This window comes from Anolis sagrei, chromosome 8 (assembly GCF_037176765.1).
Source record: "Anolis sagrei isolate rAnoSag1 chromosome 8, rAnoSag1.mat, whole genome shotgun sequence".
NCBI classification, from domain to species: Eukaryota; Metazoa; Chordata; class Lepidosauria; order Squamata; family Dactyloidae; genus Anolis; species Anolis sagrei.
In genome coordinates this window covers 27,077,193-27,092,751 of record NC_090028.1, presented here as the reverse complement: position 1 = coordinate 27,092,751, position 15,559 = coordinate 27,077,193, and the positions used below count along the sequence as shown (strand labels likewise).

Sequence of the window (15,559 nt, the reverse complement as noted above, 5' to 3'; positions counted from 1 at the left end):
CTTTGATGGGCCGGAGTCGTTTCTATCAGACAGATGGCAAGCTATTTAATCTCAGCCAAAACCAAGGTCACAACAACATCTGCTATAGAACTCCAATATGCCAATAATAACGTAGTCTGTGCACTTTCAGAAGAAGACCTACAAGCCACTCTAAACACCTTTGCAGAAGCATATGAGAAGCTCAGCCTCTCACTGAATATTGAGAAAACCAAAGTGCTCTTCCAGTTCGACTGCAATGCCAGAAATACAGTTTAATGCTGTAACATTAGAAAATGTTGACCATTTCCGCTCCCTTGGCAGCCACCTTTCCACAAAAGTCAACACTGACACTGAAATACAACATTGTCTGAGCTCTGTGAGTGCAGCATTTTTCCGAATGAAGCAGAGAGTGTTTGAGGACCGGAACATCCATAGGGATACCAAGGTGCTTGTTTATAAAGCTAGTGTCCTCCCATACCCATTTCCGCTACATGCCAGTGAAACATGGACTATCTACAGACTTCACACTCAACTCCTGGAACAATTCCATCAGCATTGACTTCAGAAAATCCTGCAAATCTCTTGGGAAGACATGCAGACAAATGTCAGTGTGCTGGAAGAAGCAATCTTCTATGCCAGCATTGAAGCAATCTTCTATGCCATCAACTCTGCTGGACTGAAAGCCACGGTGTCCAAATGCCCAATCACCGTCTCCCAAAACAGTTACTATACTTGCAACTCAAGAACAGTGAGCGTAATGTTGATGGACAGGAAAAGAGACTGAAAAATGGGCTCAAAGGCAACCTTAAAAATTGTGGCATTGACACCGAGAACTGGGAAGCCCTGGCCCTTGAGCGCTCTTGCTGGAGGTCAGCTGTGACCAGCAGTGCTGCATAATTCGAATAGGCATGAATGGAGGGGGAAAGGGGGAAATGTGCCAAGAGGAAGCCAACCCTGACCGGGACTGCCTTCCACCTAGAAACTGATATCTTCACCGCGGAAGAACGTGCGCATCAAGAAGAGAACTCCACAGCCACCTATATATCCACTGCCAAGACACTATACTTGGAGGGCCATCATCCTTGGGTTACAAGGGATCACCTAAGAAGAAAGAAGATCACCCTTAAAATGCATACTAAATCCCCAAAGTACGCAAAAATGAATAAAAATAGATGCAGAAATATTACTACGAAAAAAGAGACGTCTATATTCCAGAAGGATTTGCAAATATGCAAGTACACCTCCCTTCACCTGAGTTCATCACCTCCAGAAATGCAGGAAGAAAGCAAAAGGGCCTAGAGCTGTGAATTATTTATTTCCACCCAGACTGCTAAGGATTTGGGGAGGGAGTAATGCTCCGTAGGCTGCAGGCAAAGGGGATGCAGCTGGGTGCTAATGCATGCAGATTCATACGCCTGAAGAAAGGGAATAAACAACCCTGCTGCAGATTGGTTCCAGGGAGTTATCTGGAAAGCAACGACTCTTGAATAACCCCAGAGCCATAACAGTGGAAAGCTAATTACACCTGCGCTTGGAGGAGAAGCGGCGGATTGGGCAGAGACGGATCCTGTGTTTGGCCTGTTTCCAGGAGACTCTTGCTAAAACAAGCTAAAAAAAACCAATGGGATTCTTGGCTGCATCTTAGGACTCTGTTATATCCACTCTCAATCTCCCCTTCTGCAAGCTAAATACAAGGGTTATCCAGAAAGTCAGGTTACAAGATTTTTTTAAAATAAAAAGAATGAATACTTATTTACTTAGGCGTAGCTGAGTAGGATAGTATTCTGATGGGTTCATAGGTGACTGTGGAGCCCTATTCTTGATCTCCATCTTCTCCCGCAGTGACAGCATTGGTTTCCAGGTGGTTTCCAGTCCCGGTCGGGGTTGGCTTGATGCGCCTTCCTCTTGGCACGTTTCTCTCTTTTGCCCTCCATTCATGCCTCTTCAAATTCTGCAGCACTGCTGGTCACAGCTGACCTCCAGCTGGAGCACTCAAGGGCCAGGGCTTCCCAGTTCTCAGTGTCTATGCCAGAGTTTTTAAGTTTGCTTTGAGCCCATCTTTCAATTTTTTTCTGCTTAAGTATAGCACTTTACTTTTTTTTCCCGCAGGAGTTCAATTAGTTCAGCAATTCTCAGCCTGGGGGACAGAAACCCCCTGGGGGGGTTACGAGGGGGGTGTCAGAGGGGGGTGTCAGAGGGGGGTTAAGAGGGGTCACCAAAGGCCATCAGAAAACATATATTTCTGATGCTCTTAGGAACCCCTTTAGCAGAGAAGGCTGAAGATCTCTCCGCCTGTCCTCCTCTTCCTTTTTGGAAATAGATGATGACTCCTCCTACCAAAAGCCCTCTCACCAAAATTTGTGATTGGCCAGCCTCTCCGCTGGCCTCTCAGGTAAGGGGAGGGCTGTTTCTGAGACTCCAAGCGGGGAGGAGAGAGCAGGTGTGCTCAGCGCATGGCAGCATAGTGATCATGTGTGGTCGAGGGAGAGCAGGCAAGGCTGGATGGAGGCTCACACCATTGAGTCACTTCAAGGCAAGGAGGAAAGCACCCACATGACATGGGATTGAGAGTGGCCCAATATTCATGCCAAGTTTGATCCAGACTCATTGATCTTAAGTTTTAGAGTTGTAGTTCACCTGCACCCAGAGAGCAGTCATTGGTGCTCTCTGGATGTAGGTGAATGACAACTCCAAAACTCAAGGTCAATGCCCACCAAACCCTTCTAGTATTTTCAGTTGGTCACGAGAGTTCCGTGTGCCAAGTTTGGTTCAATTCCATCATTGGTGGCGTTTGATTGTAGGTGAACTACAACTAAATCCCAGCAACTAAATCCCAGCAACTACAACTCCCAAGTGACAAAATCAATCCCCCCAATCCCACCAGTATTAAAACTTGGGCGTATGGGGTATTTGTGTTAAATTTGGTCCAGTGAATGAAAATACATCATGTATATCAGATATTTACATTATGATTTGTAACAGTAGCAAATATTTAGATATTTACATTATGATTCATAACAGGAGCAAAATTACAGTTATGAAGTAGCAATGAAAATAATGTTATGGTTGGGGTTCACCATAACATGAAGAACTGTATTAAGGGGTCGTGACATTAGGAAGGTTGAGAAACACTGATTTAGTTAGCCTTGGCTCATCTCCCTAATCTGTTAAAGCCATCTTTGTTTTCTTCTGCTCCTTCTGTTGGTCTTTTCCAGGCACCTTGGGCACCAGCCCCAGTTCCATCCCTTGAGGCACGGATTTGATGAATGGTTCGGGTCCCCCAACTGCCACTTCGGGCCTTACGATAACAAAGCCGCTCCAAACATCCCCGTTTATAGGGACTGGGAAATGATTGGCAGGTAGCCTCTTTTATCTTTTCTACCCTTTTGCTTCCCTGCACCACCTTATTGATTGTGCTTAACTACTTCTTGCTTTAATTTGGTGGTTTTTAAGTTCTCCTGTAATAGAAGACTCAGCGTTCCATTGCTCTCAGATGCCCTTTCTTCTGACTGAGTGTGCAATGCGGGTGTTTTCCTTCCCTTCCTGTAAGAGGAAGGTGGGCTTGGAGGAGGGGACCTATCGCTTCCTGGGCTCCTTGGGGAGGCTTTTCCCAGAAATCCCTGCACACATCAACACCAGGCGCCCAAAGTGAACTTGTGAAAATCCCACCTCGCCAACGCAGAGAGCTTGCAAGTCCCCACTGAAATTTCCCTGAATTATGAATGAGATCTCCATTAACTACTGCGAGGTTGCAAAATTAATCATTTGGAAGTTAGCAAGCACCATACCTCCCTCCTCCTCCTTCTACATTTTAACTCCGGCTGAAATCCCCTGTTGATGACAATATTATTATTATTATTATTATTATTATTATTACGCTGCTGTGAGTTTTTTGGGCTGTTTGACCATGTTCCAGAATTCCCCTGCTTTTTGAGCACTGCTCTTTATTTACTGTCCTGATTTTAGAGTTTTTTACATACTGGCAGCCAGATTTCATTCATTTTTGTGGTTTTCTCCTTTCTGTTGAAATTGACCACATGCTTCTTGTGGATTTCAATGGCTTCTCTGTGTAGTCCGATATGGTAGTTTTTAGAGCACATTATTTGGGATCACAGAAATGCTGGATCACGCTGATAACTACCATGTCAGACTATAGAGAGAAGCCATTGAAATCCACTTTGAAAAACAAGCCCTGGAAACAGCAACAAAAAAGCCCACTACATGATTCCGATATGTGGATGTCACCTTAACCATTGGGAGCCATGGAGAAGAAGAACTCAACAAGTTCCTGGACCAACTCAATAGCATCCACCAAATATCTAATTCACAATGGAAAAAGATAATGAAGGAAAACTGCCATTTCTAGATGTCCTAGTCATCCACAAACCCAGTCAACAATGGCCACACAGTTTACAGAAAACCTACACACATGGATAGATACCTACATAAAAACTCCAACCATCACCCAATTAAAAAAAGAAGCACAACTAAAGCTCTGGCAGACCATGCAAAAAGAATCTGTGAAGCCCACCTCCTCCAAGGTGAACGGAACCACCTAAACTGGACTCTACAGGCCAATGGAGACTCCACCGCAGGCATCAGAAGAGCTGCAAGACCAAGAACAAGCCATGAGAGTCAGGACAAAGATCCACCCAGAGAAAAAGTGTTCTTACCATACATCAAGGAAACCACTGACTGCATAGAAGCTGATGAGGAAACACAACATACAAACGATCTACAGACCCATTAAGAAAATGCAACCAATGCTACGTTCAGCAAAGGACAAGAGGGATCCTCTCACCTCTGCAAGAGTCTCCTGTATACCATGCAGCTGTGGACAAGTCTACATCGGGACCCCCAAATGCAGTAGTATTGCCCAAACAAGAATCAAGGAACATGAAAGGCCCTGAAGACTAATCCAACCTGAGAAGTCAGCTATAGCAGAGCAACTGATGAACCAACTTGGAAACAGCATATTCTTAGAGAACACAGAAGTGCTGGACCAATCTAACAACCACCATGTCAGACTACACAGAGAAGCCATCGAAACCCAGAAACATGTGGACAATTTCAACAGAAAGGAGGAAACGATGAAAATGAACAAAATTTGGCTACCAGTATGAAAAAACTCTAAAATTAGGGCAGTAACTAAAGAATAACATTAAAAAAGCAGCGGGATTCCAGACAAAAAACAATCAGAGCCAGCTAACCACCCAACAAAGGATTCCCCCCAGGCAGGAAGCAGCCAAGCCTTGAAGCTACCAGGCTATTCAGTGCTAACCAAAGTGGGCAATTGCAACATTCACACTTGCCTCAAGCAGACAAGAGTTTATTCTCCCACACTGGACATTATTACATGGGTATATAAACCTCACTTGCCTAGTTTCCAACAGACCTCACCACTTCTGAGGATGCCTGCCATAGATGTGGGCGAAACATCAGGAGAGAATGCTTCTGGAACATGGCCAGACAGCTCGGAAAACTCACAGCAACACATTATTATCATTAGTAGTAGTAGTAGTAGTAGTATTTCTATCCTGTTTTATCTCTAAAAAGAGACCCAAAAAGACTAACAGTTGATTTTAATGTTGAGATAAATTATTTTAATATGTATGTGTATTAAACGCCAAACTGAATGTTTGGCGTTTATATGTTGTTCTCCGCCCTGAGTTCCCTTCTGTGTGGGAAGTGCAGAATATAAATTCTTTAAATAACTAAATAAATAAATACACGAAAAACAATACAATATATAATTTAAAACCTAAAAAACATACAAACATTAAAATAGGATTGAAGATTGAAACTATTAAAAATGTGAAAAACCTATTCGCAGTGAGAGAAATGCGTTCCTCTTTATTTAACACAGTATTGGCCATGTGCCTAAGTGGGATGTAGTCTCTTATGGCTGCTTCCTGTGCTATTTGCTTGGTTCTTCCCTCAGATCTGTTTTTTTTTCCCTTTTAGATACTATGAAGATATCAAAATTGATCACAAGACAGGGGAATCCAACTTAACTCAGATGTACTTACAGGTAATGTTTATCCCAATAGAAGGCTTTGAGAACCCTAAAGGACCTTCTGCAGTTGGGTCTCTGTATGGGTCAGCGGTGTTCCTATCTGAAGTCCCCTTTCTTGATATTTCCAGGAAGCCCTCGATTTCATGAGCTCCCAGCAAGCCAAGCAGCAGCCCTTCTTTCTCTACTGGGCCATCGATGCCACTCATGCGCCTGTCTATGCCTCCAGGGCATTCCTGGGCTCCAGCCAACGAGGGAGGTAAGTGATGCTGCTTTTAGAGCCAAACTGTTCGCACTCCTTCTGCACTGGAGCAAAATTCAGTGTGAAGAAAGGTTCACCCAAAACAATTGAGAGCTTGAATTTACAAGTATGTGTCTATATTCGTGTGAGCTTAGCACAGAAGAACAACAGGTGCTTGAGAGGTTTCGTCTTAAGCTGATAATGAATACATCTCTTATCTACTTGAACGGCCTGCCTCAGGGGAGCGTGCTTGCTCCATCAATGTTCAAATCTACACAAATGACCAGCCACTGCCAGAAAGGACAGAGAGTTTCATCTATGCTGATGATCGTGCCATCACCGCTCAAGCAGGGAGCTTTGAGATGGTAGAACAGAAGCTCTCCGAAGCTCTAGGTCAGGGGTCCACAAACTTTTTAAACAGAGGGCCAGGTCACAGTCCCTCAAACTGTTGGAGGGCCGGATTATAATTTGAAAAAAAAAATGAATGAATTTCTATGCACACTGCACATATCTTATTTGTAGTGCAAAAACCACTTAAAAACAATACAATAATTAAAATGAAGAACAATTTTAACAAATATAAATTTATTAGTATTTCAATGGGAAGTGTGGGCCTATTTTTGGCTGATGAGATAGGATTGTTGTTGTTGTGTACTTTCAAGTTGATACAGACTTAGGTTGACCCTAAGCGAGGGCTGGGTAAATGATCTTGGAGGGCCGCATTCGTCCCCCGGGCCTTAGTTTGAGGACCCCTGCTCTAGGTGCTCTTACTGTCTATTACATTCACATACCCCTGAGAATCTACATTAAAATCCAACATGGAAATATCTGAAGGGTCCTGCTCTGAAGGAGATTGAACATAACCATAGTCCTCTTCTTGCGGCAGTGTGACAACCCCAGTAGGCTGAGCTCCTACATGGATAAATTTCTACATCAATGAACATGTTTTCTGAAGCCGTCATGGAAGAAGTCGACACTTTGTTTCCTCAACCAGCGTTTCACAGTTCTCTCAACGTCTTCATCAGAAGCATAATGATGACCCCGCAGATCTTCTTTCATTATCGGGAACAGATGGAAGTCAGATGGTGATAAATCTGGACTGTATGGAGGATGTCGTACGATGGTGAGATCCAGTCTCTGAAGTTTCAAGTCTGTGCACTTTCATTTCAGGCGTCAACATCCTGGGTACCCATCGTGCACAGATCTTCTGATAGCCAAGCAAAGCAATAATATGACCCACACGTTCTTGTGAAATGCTGATTATGCTTGAAATTTCTCTTTGAGTGATAGGACAATCATCCTGAATCAATCTGTCAACCTTTTGCTTGGGAAATTTGGCAGTTGCAGTCACAGGACGTCCAACTCATTGTTTGTCACGCAAGTCAGATGTTCCCACCTCAACATCTTTAAACTTTCTTGCCCAACGACGCGCAGTACTCACATCAACACAATCACCATAAACGGCTTGCATTCTCTAATGAATCTCCTGAATCTCTGATGAATTTGGGGTGACACCTTCTGCTGTCAAGAATTCAATGACTGTACGTTGCTTAAATCGCATTGACCGACTGTCTGTGCAGGGTTCCATACTTTGCACTTTAACAACACAACCATTCATTGCTAATGCTTCCCGCCAAAATGGAACTGTAGAGGAGAGTCTACTGAACAAGCCAGTACCTGCCGCATACCAGTACTGCCATCTCTTGAGGAGTTACAAAGGTGGAGGCATTACTTTTCATTCAACCATTGTAAGTCATCAATGAAGATCCTGACTAGTACCAGACCCAGGACGTAACCCTGCTGATGGCACTCCACATGTCACTTCTTTCCAGGATGAAGAGAAAGCATTGGGGAGAATTGTTTGCTTAACCAATTACAGATCCAGCTCACGGTAGTTTTGCCTAGCCCACATTGGACCAGTTTCCTTACCAAACTTGCTGAAGTCCAGATACGCACCATCCACGGCATTCCCTACAACTACCTAGCTTGGCACTTAATTGAAAAAAGAAATCAGATTAGTCTGGCATGACTTGCTTTTGATAAATCTGTGTTGACTATTAGCGATGACCACATTCATTTCTACATGTTTGCAGACCACTTCCTTAACAATCTTTTACCCGAATCTTGCCTGGTATCAAAGTGAGGCTGACCGGACATTGGTTATTGTTTGGGTCGTCCTTGTTTCCCTTCTTAAAAATCGATAGAGACCACATTTGCCCTCCTCCAATCTGCTGGGACTTGTCCTGCTCTCCAAGAACTCTCCAAGATGTAAGTTTTTCTCAGAAGAAGGTGATGATTTACAGTGTCATAAGCTGCTGACAGATCTGTGAAGGCAGCTCCTATAATCCTATGCCTTGAAAACCATATTGTATGTGCAAGTGCAGAGAAGAGCAAACCACAGACCACCGACTCCAATGCAACCTGAGCCCTGCCACATGCAAAATGGAGGACCTCCTCACAGCGACACCAGAGGCACTCCAAACTGCCAGCTTCTGGTCAAAGGACATTTAGCATCATGCCAAGTTCTTTTTTGAAACTTTGTGTTTTTAAATGCATTTCAACTGTACTCTCAACTCGCTTCTGACACGATAAATAAATACCCCACTTATGACGACAACTTATTTACTTCCTTCCTCTCAACTTTCTCCACTGCCCACTTTTTTTACAATAGGAATACACAGGAATATAAAGCATATCTGTTGCTTTATCATTTCTTCTTCCTCCCTCTCAGGTACGGTGATGCGGTGCGAGAAATTGACTACAGCGTTGGGAAGATCCTGAGCCACCTTCGAAAGCTGGGCATAAGCGAGGACACCTTTGTGTTTTTCACGTCCGACAATGGCGCCGCTCTCGTTTCCGCTCCTGAACAAGGTCAGTTTTGTGTCAAAGAATGTGAAGCTTGATTGAGTTCCAGTACAAATTTGGATGGTCTTGTTTGCAAATATGATTTCCAGAAGGCTCCCCCATGCAGAGGCATGCATTTCTTTTCCTCCCATGATGTTAAACGCATTCATTTTTTTTAAAGTCATAAGAACAAAAAAAGTATCATATTTGTTGGAACTCAACCACATCCTGCACAAGTTTGTAGTCCTCAACAATGAGATGGGCAGATGAGTTAGCTGGCAGGGAAAGTCCTTTTGCCATTGCTTCTCAGGGACATCATCATCATCATCATCTTTATTTATACCCCGCCACCATCTCCCCAATGGGGACTCGGGGCGGCTCACAGGAAGCCAAGACCAAAAATACAATACAGCAAAATAAAATACAAAACAACAAAAAATTGCATCACAATAAAATACTTAATGAACAAGATAAAATAAACAATGCAAAATAACATAATAGAAAGTTAAACACAATGGGCGGGCCAAATGCACAAAGTAAAATGATAAAACCCTGGGTGAGATAGGAGTGGAAAAAGTGTATTTGTGAGGGAGTGTATTTATGAGGGAGGAGTCCAAAAAGACAAACAATGGTGTTGGGTCTTTGTTAAGGACAGGGGAACATGCATCATGAGGACGACACTGTAGATGGAATAAACAAAAATTGGATTTATGGTCACTCTCCAAGGGCACATCGGAAAAGCCAAGTTTTCAGATCTTTCTTGAAGGCTGCTAGGGTGGGAGTTTGCCTAATCTCACCAGTAGCGAGTTCCAATGCTGGGGGGCCACAGTGGAGAAGGCTTTCTCCCTCGTTCCCACAAGTCGTAGCTGTGATAGAGGAAGGGGCAAAAGGAGGGCCTCCCCAGAGGATCTAAGGGATCGTGCAGGTTGGTGGTAGGAAACGTGGTCATGAATATAGGCAGACATGCCCTTTTCATCATGTTTCAGCCACATGCCAACCCCCTGAGTCCTCTGTTTTCTTCTTCTGTGAGCATGAAGAGAAAGACAGGATGTCTGCTTCAGATAGATAGATAGGCCCTTTTTGTTGTTTATTTGTTCAGTAGATTCCGACTCTTTGTGACCTCCTGGACCAGCCCAGGCCAGAGCTCCCTGTAAGCCGTGGCCACCCCCAGTTCCTTCAAAGTCAAGCCAGTCTCTTCAAGGATACCATCCATCCATCTTGCCCTTGGTCAGCCCCTCTTCCTTTTTCCTTCCTTTCCCCCCAGCATAATTGTCTTCTCTAAACTTTCCTGTCTGCTCATGATGTGGCCAAAGGACTTCATCTTTGCCTCTAATCTCCTTCCCTCCAGTGAGCAGTCGGCCTTTCTTTGCTGGAGGATGGACAGGTTTAATCTTCTTGCAGTCCAAGACACTCTCAGGATTTTCCTCCAGCACCACATTTCCAAAGCACCTCTCTTCCTTCGCTCATCCTTCCTTATGGTTCAGCTCTCACATTCATACGTTACTATGGGGAATACCATTGCTTTAACTATGTGGCTCTTCGTTGCCCGTATGATGTCTCTCCTCTTCACTCTTTTATTGAAATTGGTCTTTGCTCTCCTCCCAAGAAGGAAATGTCTTCTGATTTCCTGGCTGCACTCTGCGTCTGCAGTCATCTTCGCACCTAGAAATACAAAGTCTGTTGCTGTGTCCACGTTTTCTCCCTCTATTTGCCAGTCATCAATTAGTCTGGTTGCCATCATCTTGGGTTTTTTTTTTTTATGTTTACCTGCAACCCAGCTTTTGCACTTTCTTCTTTCATTTTGGTTAGAAAGCTCCTCGGCTCTTCCTCGCTTTCAGCCATCAAAGTGTTATCATCTGCATATCTAAGATTGTGAATGTTTAGTCTAGCAATTTTAACTCCAGCCTTGGATTGGTCAAGCCCTGCATGTCACATGATATGTTCTGTATGCAAGTTGAATAGGGAGGGAGAGAGTAGACAGCCCTGCCGTACTCCTTTCCCAATCTTGAACCAGTCTGTTGTTCCGTGGTCTGTTCTTCCTGTTGCTACTTGGTTGTTATACAGATTCCTCAGGAGGCAGGCAAGAACTTACCACCATTTATTATGATCCACACAATCAAAGGTTTTCAAATAATCAATAAAACGGAAATAGCCCACAACTTTCCTATATAGAATTTTTGATCTTTCAATAAAGTCTTCTTTTAACTTATAAAGCATCTTCTAACTTTTAAAGCTTGACTCTTCTCCTGTAATTGCTGAAACTCATTTTCTCAACTGTTGTGCTCAAGAAGCTTCTGATCTGTTAAAACTACTTGTGCTGCTTTACTTTAGAAATGCTTTTTCCTTTTTGAAATCACCCCAACACTGTGGTATCCCCACTAACATAATAATAATAATAATCATCATCATCATCACTTTATTTATTACCCGTCTCTCCTTGTGGCTCCTTGATCTGTGACTTCTCTGTAGCACGTCTTAATAAATGCAAGTGGCTTTACAAACAAGTCCGCTAACCTCTTTTGAAAAACTGCTAAGAAGACGACAATCCCTTTGCATTTTCAGGTTTGCTTCACAGGTCTTTGGTTTTCATTCCCTTGGGGCACAGTCACTCTGAATTATCCCTCGTCCCTCGTGTTTTCTTCAGTCCCGTCTCAGGCAACAGAGACACTTCTTATGGGGCAGAAAGAGCCGCAGAAAGGGTTCTTGTCCCAGGTGCCTTGTTGGCACCATTTGTGGCCTTGAGCGACGTCTGGCTTTTCGTTAGTCCAGCCGCGAAGCCGTGGCTCGGCGCTAACCAGGAGCTGCCATAAAACATCACTCCTCTTTCCTGGGAGAGCTTTAGTGCGGAGAGACAGGAGAGTTTGCCTGGTCCCTGCCTCGATACTTGTAGGTTGCACGCTTAATGCTGGTGTCAGTGGATGGAGGCAAAAATTTGATATGCTTCCTGGGAAGTTATTTAGGAAATTGAGAAACTGAGCCTCTGTATAGGATTTGTGCTGGTACAGCTGTACGAGAAGCTCTCTCTTTATTTGCTTTGTATTAAGTGTTTGTTTGCAGCCCAAGGCTTGGGGTTTTGTAGAAGGGTGGCTTCCTGTTAAGGTTTGCAGTTACAGGGCAGGCCACCTGTCCATCATCATTAGGTTCCTTGGTTCCACCCCTTTTTGGGTTTTCAGAAGAGAAGGGAGCCATTTTAGTCAGTCACACACAAGGAAGCTAGTCTATAGGACGCAGACAGCTCGTCCCGTAGGAAAAGCTTCATTCTTCAGAACCATCCAGGGAACAGAAGGAAAAGATCCCACAGCCTAACAGCACCAGAGGGGAAAACAGCCCTGAAGTTCCCACAGGACAGCATTACAGAACCACTGAAATCCAGCTGAAGTATCATCAAGCCTTGACTGGTAGGTTTACTCGATGTCCAGAAGCAGTTGGGATCAGTAGTAAGACCCAAACCAGCAAGGCCCAGATAATAGACAGCCTGGGAGAGATTATAAAGGGTTCTTCCTTATGCTAAGAAAGTACAGTTAATTCAAGTCAGTGCCAATCTCTTAAAGACTAGAACAAGAAAACCTTGAAGTGTTGTCTGAAGATTTGTTATCTGTTCCTTAATAAAGACTTTGTTGTACCAGTAAAGACTCCAAAGACCATCACTTCAGGAATTCCCTAAGACTCTCTCTTTGAGGCAACCCGGCTTCCCACTGGGTTTAAAGTATACGTCCTATAGATTAAAGACAATTTGTTCAGACCCAGTGCATGACAGAACAGCTTCAGTTCACTCTGTTGGGGAATCTGAGCTGTTAGGCTCAAAAATAACCCTCGGCTGGGGTGATTCCACCATAAATATAGCAGAGTCAGAATTAAACTTCATAACCATCAGAAACTTACGTGTGGTGAGCTATTACTATTTATTATTTTATTTCATTTACTTATACCCTGCCCTTCTCACCCCGGGGGGGACTCAGGGCGGCTTACAGTGGGGGCACAATTAGATGCCCAAAACAATTCACAAGCAATACAAATACAAACAATTCAACAATTAATTAAAAACATCAGTACATAATAAAATAATAAAAACAGTCTCATGCTGAGGGTTCATAGTCCATATATCCATTCCATTCCATTTGTCCTTGTCTATCATCAGATCCTTCAGTTAGCTGTCAGAATGACCAAAGGCTTGATCCCAGATCCAGGTCTTCAGTTTTTTCCTAAATGCCAAAAGGGAAGATGACGATCTAATCTCCCCGGGGAGTGAGTTCCACAGGTGGGGGGCCACCACTGAGAAGGCCCTGCTCCTCGTCCCCGCCAGCCTCACTTGTGACACTGGCGGGGTCGAGAGCAGGGCCTCCCCAGAAGATCTTAAGCTTCGAGGTGGGACGTAGAGGGAGATCCGTTCAGACAAATACACTGGGCCGGAACCGTATAGGGTTTTGTAGGTCGAAACCAGCACTTTGAATTGTGCTCGGAATTGGATCGGCAGCCAGTGGAGGTGACGCAACAGGGGGGTTGTATGCTCCCTGTACGTCGCTCCGGTGAGCAATCTGGCTGCTTCTCGCTGGACTAGTTGTAGTTTCCGAGCAGTCTTCAAAGGCAACCCCACGTAGAGTGCGTTGCAGTAATCCAGCCGGGATGTGACAAGAGCATGGACCACCGTGGCCAGATCTGGCTTCTCAAGGTACGGGCGCAGCTGGCGCACAAGTTTTAATTGTGCGAAAGCTCTCCCGGCCACCGCTGAGACCTGGGGTAGGATAAGCTTTCTCTCCATAGCATGGCACAGGATTGCAGAGTCAGTACTTCGGGGTACCCTTATTTGCAAACAGTCCTCCCTAATCAAATCCCCATCACCTTCAAGGCCGAATAACTCATTATCCTGGGACTGGCCAGCCTGGGAATCGACAGGCACTGAGCTCACAGATGGAGCAGTCGACTCCTCCACCTGCAGGTGTGAAGTTTCCCTCAAATCATGACTATCTTCTAAAACAACATTCCTTTCCCTGGGAAACTGAAACGCCGCCTGTCTTCAGTATCAACACTGTCTGCATCAACAACAGGGACATGTTCAGAAATCTGAAACCCATCATCCTCCTCGTCCTGAGGAAACTCAGGCTCAGAAAGCTCAGGCTCAAACTGAGCCACAACACATACATACAGTAGAGTTTCGCTTATCCAACATAAACAGGCCGCCAGAACGTTAGATGAGTGAAAATATCAGATAATACATAGAGATTAAGGAAAAGCCTATTAAACCCAATCAAATGCAGGAGGGAGGGAGCGGGGGCTCTTGACATCACTCTCAGGCTCCTCCCACATGTGACCCCCCTCTTCCTTTCCTCCCGCCTTCAGTGCCCACTCGCTTTCTTTTCTTTCTCTACACACACACACACACAATAAATATGAAAATATGTATGTGTGTCTGCGGCAGAAGGGTCCACTTCCACAGACAGGCTCCCACTCCTACAAACAGCTTTAACCCATAGTGCTGAGGAGCCACCAAAAGCCCACCCTCCAATGACATTACAGGTTATAGAGAGCACCATGAACCATGTAGCCCAGTGTTTCTCAACCTGGGGGTCGGGAACCCTGGGGGGGTCACAAAGGGGTGTCAGAGGGGTCGCCAAAGACCATCAGAAAACACAGTATTTTCTGATGGTCATGGGGGTTCTGTGTGGGAAGTTTGGCCCAATTCTATCATTGTTGGGGTTCAGAACGCTCCTTGATTTTAGGTGAACTATAAATCCCAGCAAGTACAACCCCGAAATCTCAAGGTCTATTTTCCCCAAACCCCACGAGTGTTCACATTTGGGCATATGTTAATTTTATTAATATCTATATGTATGTATTTTTATCCTTTACAATTTAGCTTGTAAATCGCCTAGAGCATCTTGGATGAAGGGCGATTAATAGGTAATTAAATGATGATGATGATGATGATGATATGGAGTATCCGTGCCAAGTTTGCTCCCGATCCATCATTGTTTGAGCCCACACTGCTCTCTGGATGTAGGCGAACTTCAACTCCCAAACTCAAGGTCAATGCCCGCCAAACACTTCCAGTATTTTCTGTTGGTCATGTGTGCCAACTTTGGTTCAATTCCATTGTTGGTGGGGATCAGAATACTCTTTGTTTACAGGTTAACTATAAATCCCAACAACTACAACTCCCAAATGACAAAATCAATCTCCCCCACCCAATTGCACCAGTATTCAAATTTGGGCATACCAGGTATTTGTGCCAAATTTGGTTCAGTGAATGAAAATACATCCTGCAGATCATTATTTACATGGCGATTCATAATGTTAGGGTTATGGTTGGGGGTCACAACATGAGGAACTGTATTAAGGGATCGCAGCATTAGGAAGGTTGAGAATCACTGATGTAGCCCATCCCCCAATGACCAAAGAAAAATACTGGAGAGTAAGTTCTTGTCCATATAGCCCAAAAAAAAAAAACCCACAAGAACCTAGTGATTCCAGCCATGAAAGCCTTT

General features: G+C 44.3%; 1 protein-coding gene across 1 annotated transcript in view; it reads left to right on the top strand.

Annotated features, from left to right (window-relative positions):
• GALNS (galactosamine (N-acetyl)-6-sulfatase) overlaps positions 1-15,559 on the top strand; it is an 80,563-nt gene that overhangs the window by 13,573 nt on the left and 51,431 nt on the right. The window contains exons 5-8 of the mRNA XM_060788111.2: positions 3,195-3,338; positions 5,944-6,010; positions 6,124-6,251; positions 8,965-9,104. Coding sequence (XP_060644094.2) covers positions 3,195-3,338; positions 5,944-6,010; positions 6,124-6,251; positions 8,965-9,104 — 479 coding nt within the window. The remainder of the gene's footprint in view (positions 1-3,194; positions 3,339-5,943; positions 6,011-6,123; positions 6,252-8,964; positions 9,105-15,559) is intronic.